The sequence below is a fragment of the Tachyglossus aculeatus genome, chromosome 20, assembly GCF_015852505.1.
Source record: "Tachyglossus aculeatus isolate mTacAcu1 chromosome 20, mTacAcu1.pri, whole genome shotgun sequence".
Lineage (NCBI taxonomy): Eukaryota > Metazoa > Chordata > Mammalia > Monotremata > Tachyglossidae > Tachyglossus > Tachyglossus aculeatus.
The window spans coordinates 4807327-4820708 of NC_052085.1; the positions used below are offsets into that span (position 1 = coordinate 4807327).

At 47.6% G+C, this 13382-nt stretch overlaps 1 protein-coding gene across 4 annotated transcripts in view; it reads right to left on the reverse strand.

The window, feature by feature from the left end:
* Positions 1-13382, reverse strand: part of STARD13 (StAR related lipid transfer domain containing 13) — a 326179-nt gene that overhangs the window by 29709 nt on the left and 283088 nt on the right. For all 4 annotated transcript variants that reach the window (XM_038761765.1, XM_038761766.1, XM_038761767.1 and 1 more), the window contains 2 exons: positions 7950-8021; positions 5191-5272 (listed from right to left, as the gene is read on the reverse strand). In XM_038761765.1, the coding sequence (XP_038617693.1) occupies positions 5191-5272; positions 7950-8021 (154 nt within the window). The remainder of the gene's footprint in view (positions 1-5190; positions 5273-7949; positions 8022-13382) is intronic.

The following is a 13382-nucleotide window of genomic DNA, read 5'->3' on the forward strand; positions in this document are numbered from 1 at the left end:
AAAGTTTATGCAGGGTTTTGGGGGCGCCTGAGCAGGTGGGAGCCAATCTATGTCCACTCAAGACTAAATGAGAAGAATTAGACTCAAATTAAAGCATGAGAGACTGGTTGAGCACTGAAAGCAGTGCCACTGGAGGAAATGGGAAGGTGTGTGGGGGGGGTGGGGGGGGGCGGGAGAGGGAGAGAGAGGGAGAGAGAGAGAGAGAGAGAGAGAGAGAGAGAGAGAGAGAGAGAGAGAGAGAGAGAGAGAGAGAGAGAGAGAGAGAGAATGTGTGCACGTGTAGAAAACAGTTTGTCTTCGACAAAGAATAGGAGGAACTACGCTTCAGGCAAGTCGTGTTCTGGCCAGACAGGGCTCCAAACTGAAATCAAAGATGATGATGATGATAATGATGGTATTTGTTAAGCGCTTACTATGTGCAAAGCACTGTCCTAAGCTCTGGGGGGATACAAGGGGATCAGGTTGTCCCACGTGGGGCTCACAGTGTTAATCCCCATTTTACAGATGAGGGAACAGGCAACAGAGAAGTGAAGTGACTTGCCCAAAGTCACACAGCTGACAATTGGCAGAGCTGGGATTCGAACCCATGACCTCTGACTCCAAAGCCCGTGCTTTTTCCACTGAGCCAATCCCCAAAAGCTCCGGTTAAGAGGTGAGGAAGCCCTCTGGAGGCTAGCCCAGAGCCTGTGGGGCACTGAGGAAGGTGGGATCCAGCAGCAGCCCAGCAGCCAGGAAGTTAATGGCTCATTTATCTCTGGAGGTTAAGGAGAGGCCCTCCCCTTCGGGACTCTGATCCCCGCGGGGCAGGGCGGCTCCGGACGCCCTGCACGGGTACAGGGTGTGCGTGTCTGTGGTCACCCAAGCCCCAGCAGAGACAGGCGGCCCGGCCCAGTGCTCCCCAGAACCCAGCCTGTGGGACAAAAGCCCAGACCCCGGATGAAGATACAAGGGGGCTAACTAGTGCCTCAGGCTTGTAATCAATCAATCAATCAATCGTACTTATTGAGCACTTACTGTGTGCAGAGCACTGTACTAAGCGCTTGGGAAGTACAAGTTGGCCACATATAGAGACAGTCCCTACCCAACAGTGGGCTCACAGTCTAAAAGCGAAGCCCACTGTATGGGATGCAAGCTGGAACTTGTGCGTCAGGGGCTCTTTTGCCGCTGGGGACTTGTCACTATGGAGTGCTTGTGGCTTTCTGGGCTGCTGTTGGAAGAACCTGGGTTCTCATCCCAGCTCTGCCACTTGTCTGCTGTGTGGCCGTGGGCAAGTCGCTTCAGTTCTCTGGGCCTAAATTCCCTCATCTGCAAAAACGGGATTAAGACCGTGAGCCCCATGTGGGATGTGAACTGGGTCCAGCCTGATTAATTTGTACCTTACCCAATGCTTAGTATAGTGTCCGGCACATAGTAAGCACTTAACCAATACTATTAAAAAATTGGTAGTAGTAATAACGAATAGCATTTATGAGGGCCTACTATATGCAATGCATATATGCATATGCAATGTATATATGTTTGTACATATTTTTTACTCTATTTATTTATTTATTTTATTTGTACATATCTATTCTATTTATTTTATTAGTATGTTTGGTTTTGTTCTCTGTCTCTCCCTTTTAGACTGGGAGCCCACTGTTGGGTAGGGACTGCCTCTATATGTTGCCAATTTGTACTTCCCAAGCGCTTAGTACAGTGCTCTGCACATAGTAAGCGCTCAATAAATACAATTGATGATGATGATGATGCAATGCACCAGAGGGACAGTACAACCGAAGCGTGAGACACTCTCCCTGCCCACAAGAAACTTCCAGTCTAATGGAGGATGCAGATATGAAAAGTGTATAAGTAGGAATAATCAGAATAAGTAATTTACTGTACAGTTGGTTACACAGATACACACACACACACACACACTCACACACACAGAGTGAGGAAGGGTATAAGTCAATATGTAAGTGCTAGAGATGGATGGCGGGCTGATACGACCCTGGGTATTTAAAGTTAATCACGGAAAGCTTGTTGGAGGAGGTGATATTTGAAAAGTCTGTTGGATTAGAGAGCCTGAGTCTCTCTAAAGCACTGAGCCTACTAGTGACTAGCGGCAGGGCCCTAGGCACGTCACTTAGCCTCTCTAGGCTTCGGTTTCCTTGTCCGTAAAATGGGAATTTCATACCCGCTCTCAATCCCACTTAGACTGCGTGCCCTGTGTGGGACAGGGACTGGGTCCGATCGGATTAATCTACCCCGGCGTTTTGTAAGATGTCTAGCACATAAGAAGCACTGAATGAATACGGTAATGATTGAATAAACCTTACTGAACTCCCTCTGCGACAACGGCCGCTCAAGTGATGGGGCTCACCACTAGTCAGGGAGAACGGCCGACAGACGGAATAACTTCTCGACTGTCATAAGGGCGATAAGTCTTTTAGACTGTGAGCCCACTGTTGGGTAGGGACTGTCTCTATATGTTGCCAACTTGTACTTCCCAAGCGCTTAGTACAGTGCCCTGCACACAGTAAGCACTCAATAAATATGATTGATTGATTGATAAGACTCTGAATGAAGTCCCGGAACTGGCCGGAGGTAGACCTGGAGATCATTAAGGATCATTAAGATAATCCTCCATCCGGGAGGGCTTGGTCACTTACCTGCCGCGAGACCAGGTGGTGCCTCAAGATCCCTTCTGGCTTTATGACCCTATGATTCATAACTCCTGTTATCCTTAAGGAAACTGTACTCGTTTTTAGCTGATGATTTTCGGGATACCACCCTCCGCAGGGGGCCCTCGGGGCTTTTAGCGTTCAGAGCCATTTCGAAACTCTACCGTCGTAAACTTTTTGTCAGTGACCTATGAGAGTGGTTGTAGAAGTGAAAGCTCCAGGAGCTCACAAACGGAAACGCATTCAAGAATGTGCACAAGCAGATTCCAGTGTGAACAACTGTTCCCCGGTCTCCTTACACTGCCCGCGACTAGAGACGTAAGCCCCCAGCCTGAGGCACGACTGCCATCACACTATAACTACGCTTCTCGGAGCAATAGATGAATAGCATATCCTGTGTGTACTAGCAATGTTCAAGTCCATCACTGTGGCTTCAATAAAGTGTACTGTGGCATTACTACAGATTCGTGCCTGTTCTGCTTATTGGAGACTAGGGCTTTCTCCATAAACAGGCACATTCAATTAAAGTAGAAATACTCCCTCTGCTCCTTCTAAATGTCAAGCATTTCCAACTAAGAAGAAGTGGTCTTCAGTAAAGAATGACGTCCATTTAATGCCTGTCTGCGCAGGGCAGGCAGCTCAAGTGATTTTTGATGTCATGCAAAAGAGCACTGGCCTGGGATCAGGAGACCTGGGCTCCAGTTTCAGCTCTGGCTCTGCTGTGTGACTCTGGGCAAGTCACTTAACCTGTCTGGCTCTGTTTCCTCAACTGCAAAATGGGGGTCAGATATCTGTTCTCCCTCTCCCTCAGACTTACTTTAGACAGCCAGCTCATGGTGGGCAAGGGAACATGTCTACCAACTGTGTCATACTGTAGACCTGGCAAGACCCCAGGGCTTGCCACAGTGATTTGGCATTTAACAACAAATACCACTATTACCTCAAATGCAAAACAATACAGAAGGGTATTAGAACTCTCACGTTCTTCATAATAAACTCACCTTTCCTTGGACATAACAAAATGAAGGTATTTATGGTGCACTTCCCCTATGCAAAGCACTGGGGCAGATATCTGATAATCAGATCAAACACAGTCCCTGTCCCAAGTGGGAAGAGCAGGTTCCTCATCCTCATTTTATAGATGGGGAAACTGAGGCTCAGAGGGGCCAAGGGCCTTGCACAAAGACACACGGTAGGTTAAAGGGAAAGCTGGGACTCACTCGGACTTCTTTCCTGGCTTCCATTTCGGGGGCTGTTTCCACCAGGCCACGCTGCCTCCTATCTGCATGGGCCAACCCGTGCCAGGGTCTTTGGCATGTGTGTTTGTGGCCACTTGCCCAGCAGTTTGGTTAAAGACTTCAAATAAATGCAGAAATCACTCTCATCCCAATCCTTTTTTGGATGACCAGGACACTCTTTAGCCTCTGGCATTCCCCATCAGAGGGGTGCACGGAGTAAAAGAGACACAATCGGTACTCCCTGTCACCCTCCTGATGGACAGCAGTGTTCCGTGAGTGGCTAAATGGCTAGCAGATCGATGGGGTACTAACATCAGAGGAGGCAAATTATGTTCAGCCGACCGTCATCACCCGGAGGTCTGTGGCCTTTCGGTTTCCAACGTGGAAAATCTACGCCTCAGAGGTGGGGCCAGGGGGAGAAGAATCTATTCTTTTACTGACTGGGTAAATATTTTATATCTATAAAATACATATACACACAGATATGGGGATGAGTAAATGTTACCATTTCACTTACTGCCTCACCCAGTGATTGGCTGAAAAACCCACCCAAGTGATGGCAATTGGCTACCCAGAGGAACTGCAGTAAGGATTGTCTCTATATGTTGCTAACTTGTACTTCCCAAGCGCTTAGTACAGTGCTCTGCACACAGTAAGCGCTCAATAAATACGATTGATGATGATGATGATGATGAACTGCAGCTACAACCTCCTGAGCCGTCACCTGGAGTCACTGTGGAAAACTAAAGTGCCCAGTCTTCCACGATAGCCACAGCAGAATCCTTCCCCGTCAGCTGTTCTGCTTCCCTCCCCCTACCCCGCTTCCTCTCGGCCCCCCTGAAATTTTCTGCTCATGGTCCATCATCTGTCCCTACACTGGTCAACAGCTGACCACAGCAGGACTCTGGCCAGATGCCAGACACCGGGAAAATAATTTTAAGTGAACGCAAGGACTCTCTCTAAATAATTGACTGCCATCTTCCTCCACTAGATTGTATTCTTCTCGAGGATAGGGAATACCGATTGGTCTTGCTATTGCCGGTACGCTTCCACTCTCTCAGTACAGTGCCTAGCCCTCGGTAGGCACTCGATGAATGCCCCCGATGGATTGAATGCTCAGAGTATTTTCAAACACAGAGCAGACTGACACACTTGCATTGGTAGGTAGCCCCTTGTCAATAAGTGACTCTGAAATGGCCCCAGAGAATAACCACCAGCGTGGCTTCCCCTCAAAGAGAAGACCTGTGGCCTAAAACGACTGAAAAGCCAAAATAAATCATCTGGTTTACCTGCAAAGAGGTTCTACAAGGTCCTTTTCGAGGAAATCATGATCTTTCTTTACCGCTGCAATGTTGATGGGAAACTGTGAATCTACAAAAAATGAAGACAGAGGATGTGTTTAATTTACGCCAAAATCAACTCAGCTCATTTTGGAGATACAGAGCAGGGATCCTATCATCCAAACCCATGTGACTTATCAAATTTGCCACCAGCTTTTCCCCCCACTAAGGTATCTGTTGCCATCGCCCAAGAGAACAGGCATTTTATTTTTAATATAAGTGCTGTAGAGATTGCAAAAGCAAGGGGAGAGATGAGTGACAAGGTGTCTGATAAAATATTGAAGGGTCTGAGCTTTTCAATGTGATCATCATCACACCAGCTCGCTAAACTGGGAACTGCAAATAGCTCCTTACGCTTTCATGATCCACATAAGCAATCAAGTCACTCCTTGCCACCTTTCTGGATCGGAGACACATGTGGCCGACAGATTTTTCTCAGGAAGGAAAAGTGCTTTGACTGTGGTTCTCAGGGAACATGAAACTCAATCAGATGTTGGCTCCACAAATTGGCAAAAGCCCTGCTGCTGCTGGCCCAGTGGCTCTGGCTTCTAGTCCTGGGCCAGTTGGCTAGACAGCCACCATAGGGGGTAGAGTTTTCTGACTAATGAACCACCTAGGGTATTCTGCGAGGTGATCAGGCCCTGAGGGATCCCCCAAACTAGCTGGCTACCATGAGTGGCAAAGACTGCTCTGGCTAGCGAGATAACCAGCCGCTGGCCACGGTGCTGGCCACGGCATCGGTCCTGGGCTGTGGTCAACGGGTCCTTGCACATAAAACCACCTGGTGTGTGCAACAACCCTGACCGCCCACTCGCTCGTGGCCCTCTGGTCCCCAGGGGCACCCGCCCGGCAGGGGCGAGAGCCCGCGAGGGGAGATGTGCAAACGTCAGGGTTCGAACTGAGTCCTTCGGGCAGGATCTCAATCCAGGAGGGGGTGGGGGGAGCGGCAGCTTCGTGGCTAAAATAAAAGGCTCAAAAAACACTTCACTCAGGATGTTCACAGCTGACTCCCTTTCTCACATTCAGGATGGACAATGAGCTGGTGGCTCATCTTACTTCTCCCCGCTCAAAGCGGCAAGAATTTCCACAGCGTGACTACTCTCCAAAGAACTCTCCTTGCCCGTGGCCACTGTCAATAACCTGAGGCCAATGCTCCCTAATTATCTGGATAACTGATGCCCAGAAATACTCTCTGGCCTCCAATCAATCAGTGATATTTACCGAGTGCTTACTGTGAGTACAGCATCATACTAAGTGCTTGGGAGAGCACAATACAATGGAGGTGGTAAACACGATCCTCCTCACGAGGATCTTACAGTCTAAGAGACAGACAGTAATGTAAATTAGAGACAGGGGAAATGGCAGGGCATAAAGCTATGTACCTAAGGGCGGTGGGGCTGGGTGCGGTGAATATTAAGTGATTAAAGGGTATAAATCCGATTGCACAGGTGATGCAAAAGAGACAGCAAGTAGGGGAAATGGGAGCCGAGCTAAATACTGGAGACAGACTCAAGCCACAGTAAGTCTGGTCCGATAATCAACATCTTCTTCCAGGTTCTTGGCCTCAAAGTCTCAGGGAAACGAGGGTGGTCTGTCACTCCCAACGCGAGTCACCCTCGCCACCATCATCACAGCATCCTAGCTGGCTTTATTTTAGTTACAAGAATGGGTCAATCGGGTAAGGGCATTTATTGAGCACTTACTGTGGGCAGATCACTGTACTAAATGCTTGGGAGAGGAGGATACAACAGAGTTGGTAGACACAATCCCCGCTCACAAAGGAGCTTACAGTCTACAGGGGAGAAAATGGACATTAAAACAGATTAGGGTTAGGAACTGGGATAATTTCTTATGGCAAAAGCAGAAGCAGTATTGCCTAGTGGATAGAGCCCGGGCCTGGGAATCAGGACCTGAGTTCTAATTCCAGCTTTTCCCCTTGTCTGCTGCATGTCCCTGGGCAAGCCACTTAACTTCTCTGTGCCTCAGTTACCTCACCCATAAAATGGGGGTTAAGGCTGTGAGCCCCATGTTGGTCATGGACTGTGTCCAACCTGATTAGCTTGTGTCTGCCCCAGCTTTTAGTACAGTGCCTTATCCATAGTAAGTGCTTAACAAACAGCATTAAAAAAAACCCCACACACTACTGATTTGCGATTTGAATAATTAAAAATTACTAAAAAGTACGGCAACAGATTAAAGAAAGCACATCCTCCATAACATGCTAGTGGATCCCAAAATATTTCACATTTTTTCCAAGGAAAATCTGCCACGCTGCAGTAGAACTTTATACACAGATTGGCATTTGTTTTCTAGGAATTTAGCCACAGGCAAAGAATGCTAAGCTACTTTCTTGTGCCTCTGGCAAAGAGGAAGGGATAAAAAGAGGATCGTCTGCTGATAAGCAGAGAGAAGAAAGTTGGAAGCTGAACCTTTCAGGGAGGGACTGCACCTGAGGACTTCACAGGGAGAAATGCCAGAACTCGCCAAGTGTGCCGAGGAGGAAGTTGGAAAGGGAGACGGGGGAAACAGAGCTGGTGTCCGTGGGGATTTAAAGCAAGACCTGGCTAAAAGCGGGAAGGAAGGAGGAGCCAGGGATGAACAGGGAGAAGGAGGGAGAAACAGGCAATCGATGGTTATGCCTGCTTGGGCAGCACAGTCCAAAGATATTTTCCTTTTCACCACAGGAGAAATGGGAAAAGGACACTTACCTTCGTAGAGTTGAGCATATTGAGGGAACCCAGCGGCTCGTAACCAGTCACACGCTTCCTTTGCTTCGATTTCTGAAAAACACGAATGCGGCAGAATGAACAAATCCAACGGCCTCATTGGCTTGTGATTCTCCACCCGGGGCAAGATGCCTGGGTGAACTTGACAGCCCTGGCGTCCTAATAGTGTCACCATCAGTCAATCAACACTTTCGATTGAGCACTGCACTGAACGCTTGGTACAACACAAGCAAAAGAGGCAGTCTCTGCCCACTACGGGCTTATATTCTGATAGGGGAACAGACAGGCAGACAAATTCTTTAAAAACAATGGGAGCAGGAAGAAGCACAACGATAGCACAGGCTGAGACAGCTGAATAAATAATCGATCAAACGCAGAGGCATAACTGCTGAGTGGCGTAATACAGCCTGTCTTATAACCCGCCTCCGAGAAGGCGGCTACTTCCCCTTGACTGGCTGGGACGGTCCAGGCTAATAAACGGAGGTAATCTTGCCCACAGGGTCGGGGGAGCAATGATTCCTGGGGAGACTATACGGGATACAGCCATTTCTACGTCACGATCAACTTTTCAAAATCAGGGTGAGAGGAACCCGGCGCCAGTACCCTGGAGCTACCCAATCCTAGGATTAACCCCAGGCAGCATCAGAGACTCAGGTTCAAGACTTGATTTTCAGCTGTTCAGTGGCCTGGCCGTGGACACAGCGGAGATCGGGGTCAAAGGGTCGAATCCCATAACTGCTGGCTCCCAGTAGCAATGCCCCGCTCTCTAAATGGCTAATTTCTATGCAGGCCAACACCTCCAGCCCATCGTTATGGAGGAATTGAGTTGTGATGGGAGAACTCTGCACTTAACTGGAACCCAAGCCACTTAATGACCTTGTGAAAACTGGAAGACTCCCCTAGCAACAACTCCATTACATTCAGATTTAAGTGGGAAAGAAATTCCACCTGGCAAAAGCTCAAATCCCTGTCCTCCATCAACTCTCTCCCAGCCCCTCTCCCAGTCTGGGCTCTTCAAAGAGCACATGGGTAATTATAACAAGTCGATATCGGGCCCCCTGGACTTCCACCCAATTTGCTGATAATTTCTCTCAGCAGCCAAAAAGGTCAGAGTGCCATGGAGTTATTAGGATTTCAGAGAAAATTTTTAAAAGACCCACATGAAACGTGGCAGTTAGGATTGCGCATCTGGATTAAAGGCTACGGTCTGTTCTATAGTCTAGTCTCATGGAATATTTTTGGTCTAAGATTGGAAGCCAAATCAAAAGGGAGAGGCTGAGGCCCACCAGGAAAAATCTGTACCCATCCCAGAGGTAGAATCATCCTCTCTGTTCCCCCCAACATCAAGAGCCACTGATCCAGCTGTCCTTAGACTGAGCCCATCATTCTCAATGGGGAAGAACAGCTGAGGCAATGTAGACAATATTGAGGGTATTTATTAAATGCTTACCTTGTGCCAAGCACTGTGGCAGGCAACAAGATCATCAGATCGGGCACAGTGCCAATGCCACCTGGGACTCAAAGTCTAAGAGGGAGGGAGACCAGGGTTTTTTTTTTAACCCACCCCCATCTTAGAGATGAGGTAGCGTGAGCCTTAGAGAAGTTAAGTGACTTGTCCAAGGTCACACCGCTGGTAAACGACAAAGCTGGGATGACAACCCAGGTCTCCTCCCTCCCCGGTCCCTATGCTCTTCCTACTAAGGCACGCTGGGTGGAAGTCCCACAGAGACACCTCTCACCCCCAAAAATACTCCCTTCAGCCCCAAAACAAACTCGGGCGTCGATTTTCCGGTCAGAAAAGAGACTGAAGGTCCTTCAGGAGGCTCCGAGCGTCCAAGCTCCCCAGGAAATGCCAGATCCCTGGGCTGGCAAAACATTTAGAGAATCCATCGGGACCGCGTGCTTCGGCAAATATTTCCACCGGCCAGCTAAACTGCCCGTGAAAGCCATCACGGCAGTTTTCTGAATGAGTACACGTGAGCAGTTACGCAAGGCTTCCGGCTGGGAAGTTTGGGAAGTTTGACCTCTGGAAGTTCCGCAGGGAATTTCTGTTACTGGCTTTCTTTTAAGCACCCTTCAGTGTCTGTGATTCACAGTTCAACTCTAGACTGGAAACTTGTTATTGGCAGAGAACACGTCTGCTAATTCTGCGGTACTGTACCCTCCCAGGCACTTAGTACAGAGCTCTGCACATAGTATGCGCTCACTAAATACTATTGATTGATAACTGGAAAGGCCAGGCAGCGAGGAGAAAGGGGATTTCACTAGCTCGGCTTCCCTTGCCACGTGAATATTTCAAAAGAGAGTCAGGAAATGTACAACCTGCTGCAATTAGTCAAAGGGGATGGTGATTCACTTCTTGCTCATCAAGCCCAGGATCGTTAGCCTGAGTGCCTCGGTGAGGCACGTCCTCCGACGGACAACTGGGGCCCGACGACAGTGAGAAAATAACTTCTGTTTCTCAACGTGCTCCAAATTTGGAGGGGTGGAGAGGGGGATTACGCAGCCTGGGGCGGAGGCTTAGAGCTCATGTCACACAACAGATATTCCTTTCAGCACCATTAACCTTCAGCCTCAGAGAAGACTTCTCTGAGAGGGATAGTTCTGGGCTTCAGTTTCCAGGAGAACCCAGGGAGGAAGTGATCAACAGGACAAGGGGGGGTCTCGTAGTGGAGCCCCAGGAAGGGTCGAACGGTGCCGCGAGAGGGTGTCGGGGCAGCAGGACAGCCCAAGGAAGAAACCGAGTCCCTTCCCCCGGGACTAGATCCCATGTCCTCTCACTCCCAAGCCCATGCTCTTTCCATTAAGCCACGCATACCTCCGCCCAGCCACCCCACGATTGTGAGCCCCGTGCAGGTCAGGGTCTAGCTCTGATCTGATTAGCCCGTGAAGTGCTTACAAGAGTAATTAGGAAATCATAAATGCCATAACTCAAATGTTCAGAATGGAAAAGCAGGGAAATGGAACTTACCAGATGGATAGTGAGGTGGTAATTGGGAGAATAAAACTCCAACAATTGATATCAAAATTAAAACAGTATCCATATAACCGAATACAGAATTCCGGAACTGGAAGGGGGTCCTCAGGAGACCATCTGCTCCAGTCCCCACCTCCCCCTACGCAGCTGAGTGACTAAACTACCCGGGGCAGAGTTTGGGTTTGTCAAGCTGTACTCGGAAAACCAAGATTTGTCTTTTGTGTTGACGATGCCACAATTTCCCACTACCTCCAATAAAGCCTGCCAACCAGAAGCACTAAACCGTGCCACTTTATAAGTGCTAACAAATTAAGGACTATAAAGGAAGAACATTGCCAGGACTGTGTCACCATTTCGCAGTGATCTCCGGAACACAATTTAAGTGGCATCTGAAGGGAAGAGACCTTGAAAAATCTCTCTCATTGGTTTTTCTGGCTAGGGCAATATTGCATAAAGGCAATTACACTCACACTTTGACAGTTTTATTGGTTCTCTGCTTACACCACTGGCCTGGCAGTCATCGTGCCACAGGATATCAAATTGTACCAGTGCAGTTAACTTTCTGAAAAGATGACTGATGGGAGTAAAATGAAACTTTACTACTGTACCAAACTGTAACATTGTAACCTCTGCTCCTCAGCATCCTTGATGTGAAGAGTTTCACCATGTATAGTATTATTTTATAATTATTTGAATTCTACTTGAAAAGGAGTGGTAGAGCAATAGTAGAAGCAAGAGTATTTATTGAACACCTACCCAATTCATCACACTGTGCTAAGGGCTTAGGAAAGTACAACAGAAGCCCAGGCACAGGGCCTACCTACAAGGAACTAAGACTCTTCAATCATTGGTATTTATCGAGCACTTACTATGCGCAGAGCACTGTACTAAGTGCTTGCAAAAGTACAAAACATCAGAATTAACAGGCACACTCCCTGCCCAAGTGAGCTTAAATGAAAGCAATTCTACGTGTTGCAGGATTAGATGCGACCACCCCATTACTGTCCATTATTATCAATTTCCCTTTAAACTCTTCTGTTAGGAAAGGGCACAAGACACAGCAATTTTATAAAATGAAGGTCAACACAGACTGCCGGCTCATGGAAGAGATGAGTGGCAATAATAATAGTGATAATAACAACAGTAACTGTGGCACTTAAACACTGCATCAAGAACTGTCCTAAGCCCAGGGGTAGATACAAGATCACCAAGGCGGACACAGTCCTAGTCCAGCAGCCTAAGAGGGAGGGAAAACGGGTATCAAATCCCCATTTTACAGATGAGGTAACTGAGGCCCAGAGAAGTGAAGTGACGTGCTTCAGCGATTAGAACAGTGCTTTGCACATAGTAAACGCCACCCCCCCCCATCTTACCTCCTTCCCTTCCCCACAGCACCTGTATATATGTATATATCTTTGTACATATTTATTACTCCATTTATTTATTTATTTTACTTGTACATATCTGTTCTATTCATTTTATTTTGTTAATATGTTTGGTTTTGTTCTCTGTCTCCCCCTTTTAGACTGTGAGCCCACTGTTGGGTAGGGACGGTCTCTATATGTTGCCAATTTGTACTTCCCAAGCGCTTAGTACAGTGCTCTGCACATAGAAAGCGCTCAATAAATACGATTGATGATGGTGATGATAAATGCCATCATCATCGTTATCATTATTATTATGGGTTTTGCTTCCGTTGTTCTCCCCGAAACACTGCGTAGGAGCCCAATACAGAGTACTTACTGACTGACTGGCATTCAGAGTTTTGCTAGAACTTAGCTCATGCCCCTACTGAATCCCTCTTGGAATTTTAGAGAATTTCATTTCACAGACCAGCCATGCTACTTTTTCTATGGTTGCAATGGAATGCATAAAATTGCAAACACAGTGGAAAGAGCACCATGCAAGCCACTAGTAACAGAATCAACTCCTCTGCTCAGGGTAACTGTCCTAAAGTCTCAGAGCCGAGGGTTCATCCGCTGTTCCTGATCGACGTCTCCATCATTTCAGCCCAGTGGTTTCTGGCAGGAAGGCAGTCTAGACGTACTACGCATAGTTTCCGGATTACTTTAAGGTCAGCGAACTAGACCCACACAGACAAAAAGTCTATACTTGTTTTCAATAGGATGAGCACTTTGAAGTCTTGGATTTCCTACTCAAACGCTTCTTAAAATCAAAATAAAATTACAGGGCCCAACCTGGATAAAACAAAATAACCCAAGTCTGCCCCAGCATTTCTCTCAGGGATTTGAAGACTCCGACTAGGCCTACACTGCATGAACTGCAAGCTTGTTGGAAAAAAAAATGAAAAGGTAAAATCTTTCTAACTTCGGGGTCAATCAATAGATGTTATTTATTGAGTCAACTGAGTGCAAAGCTCTAGGCTCGGTACAAGAGCAGCAAAGAGAAGGGTCATGGGTGACAGGAAAGATGTTGGC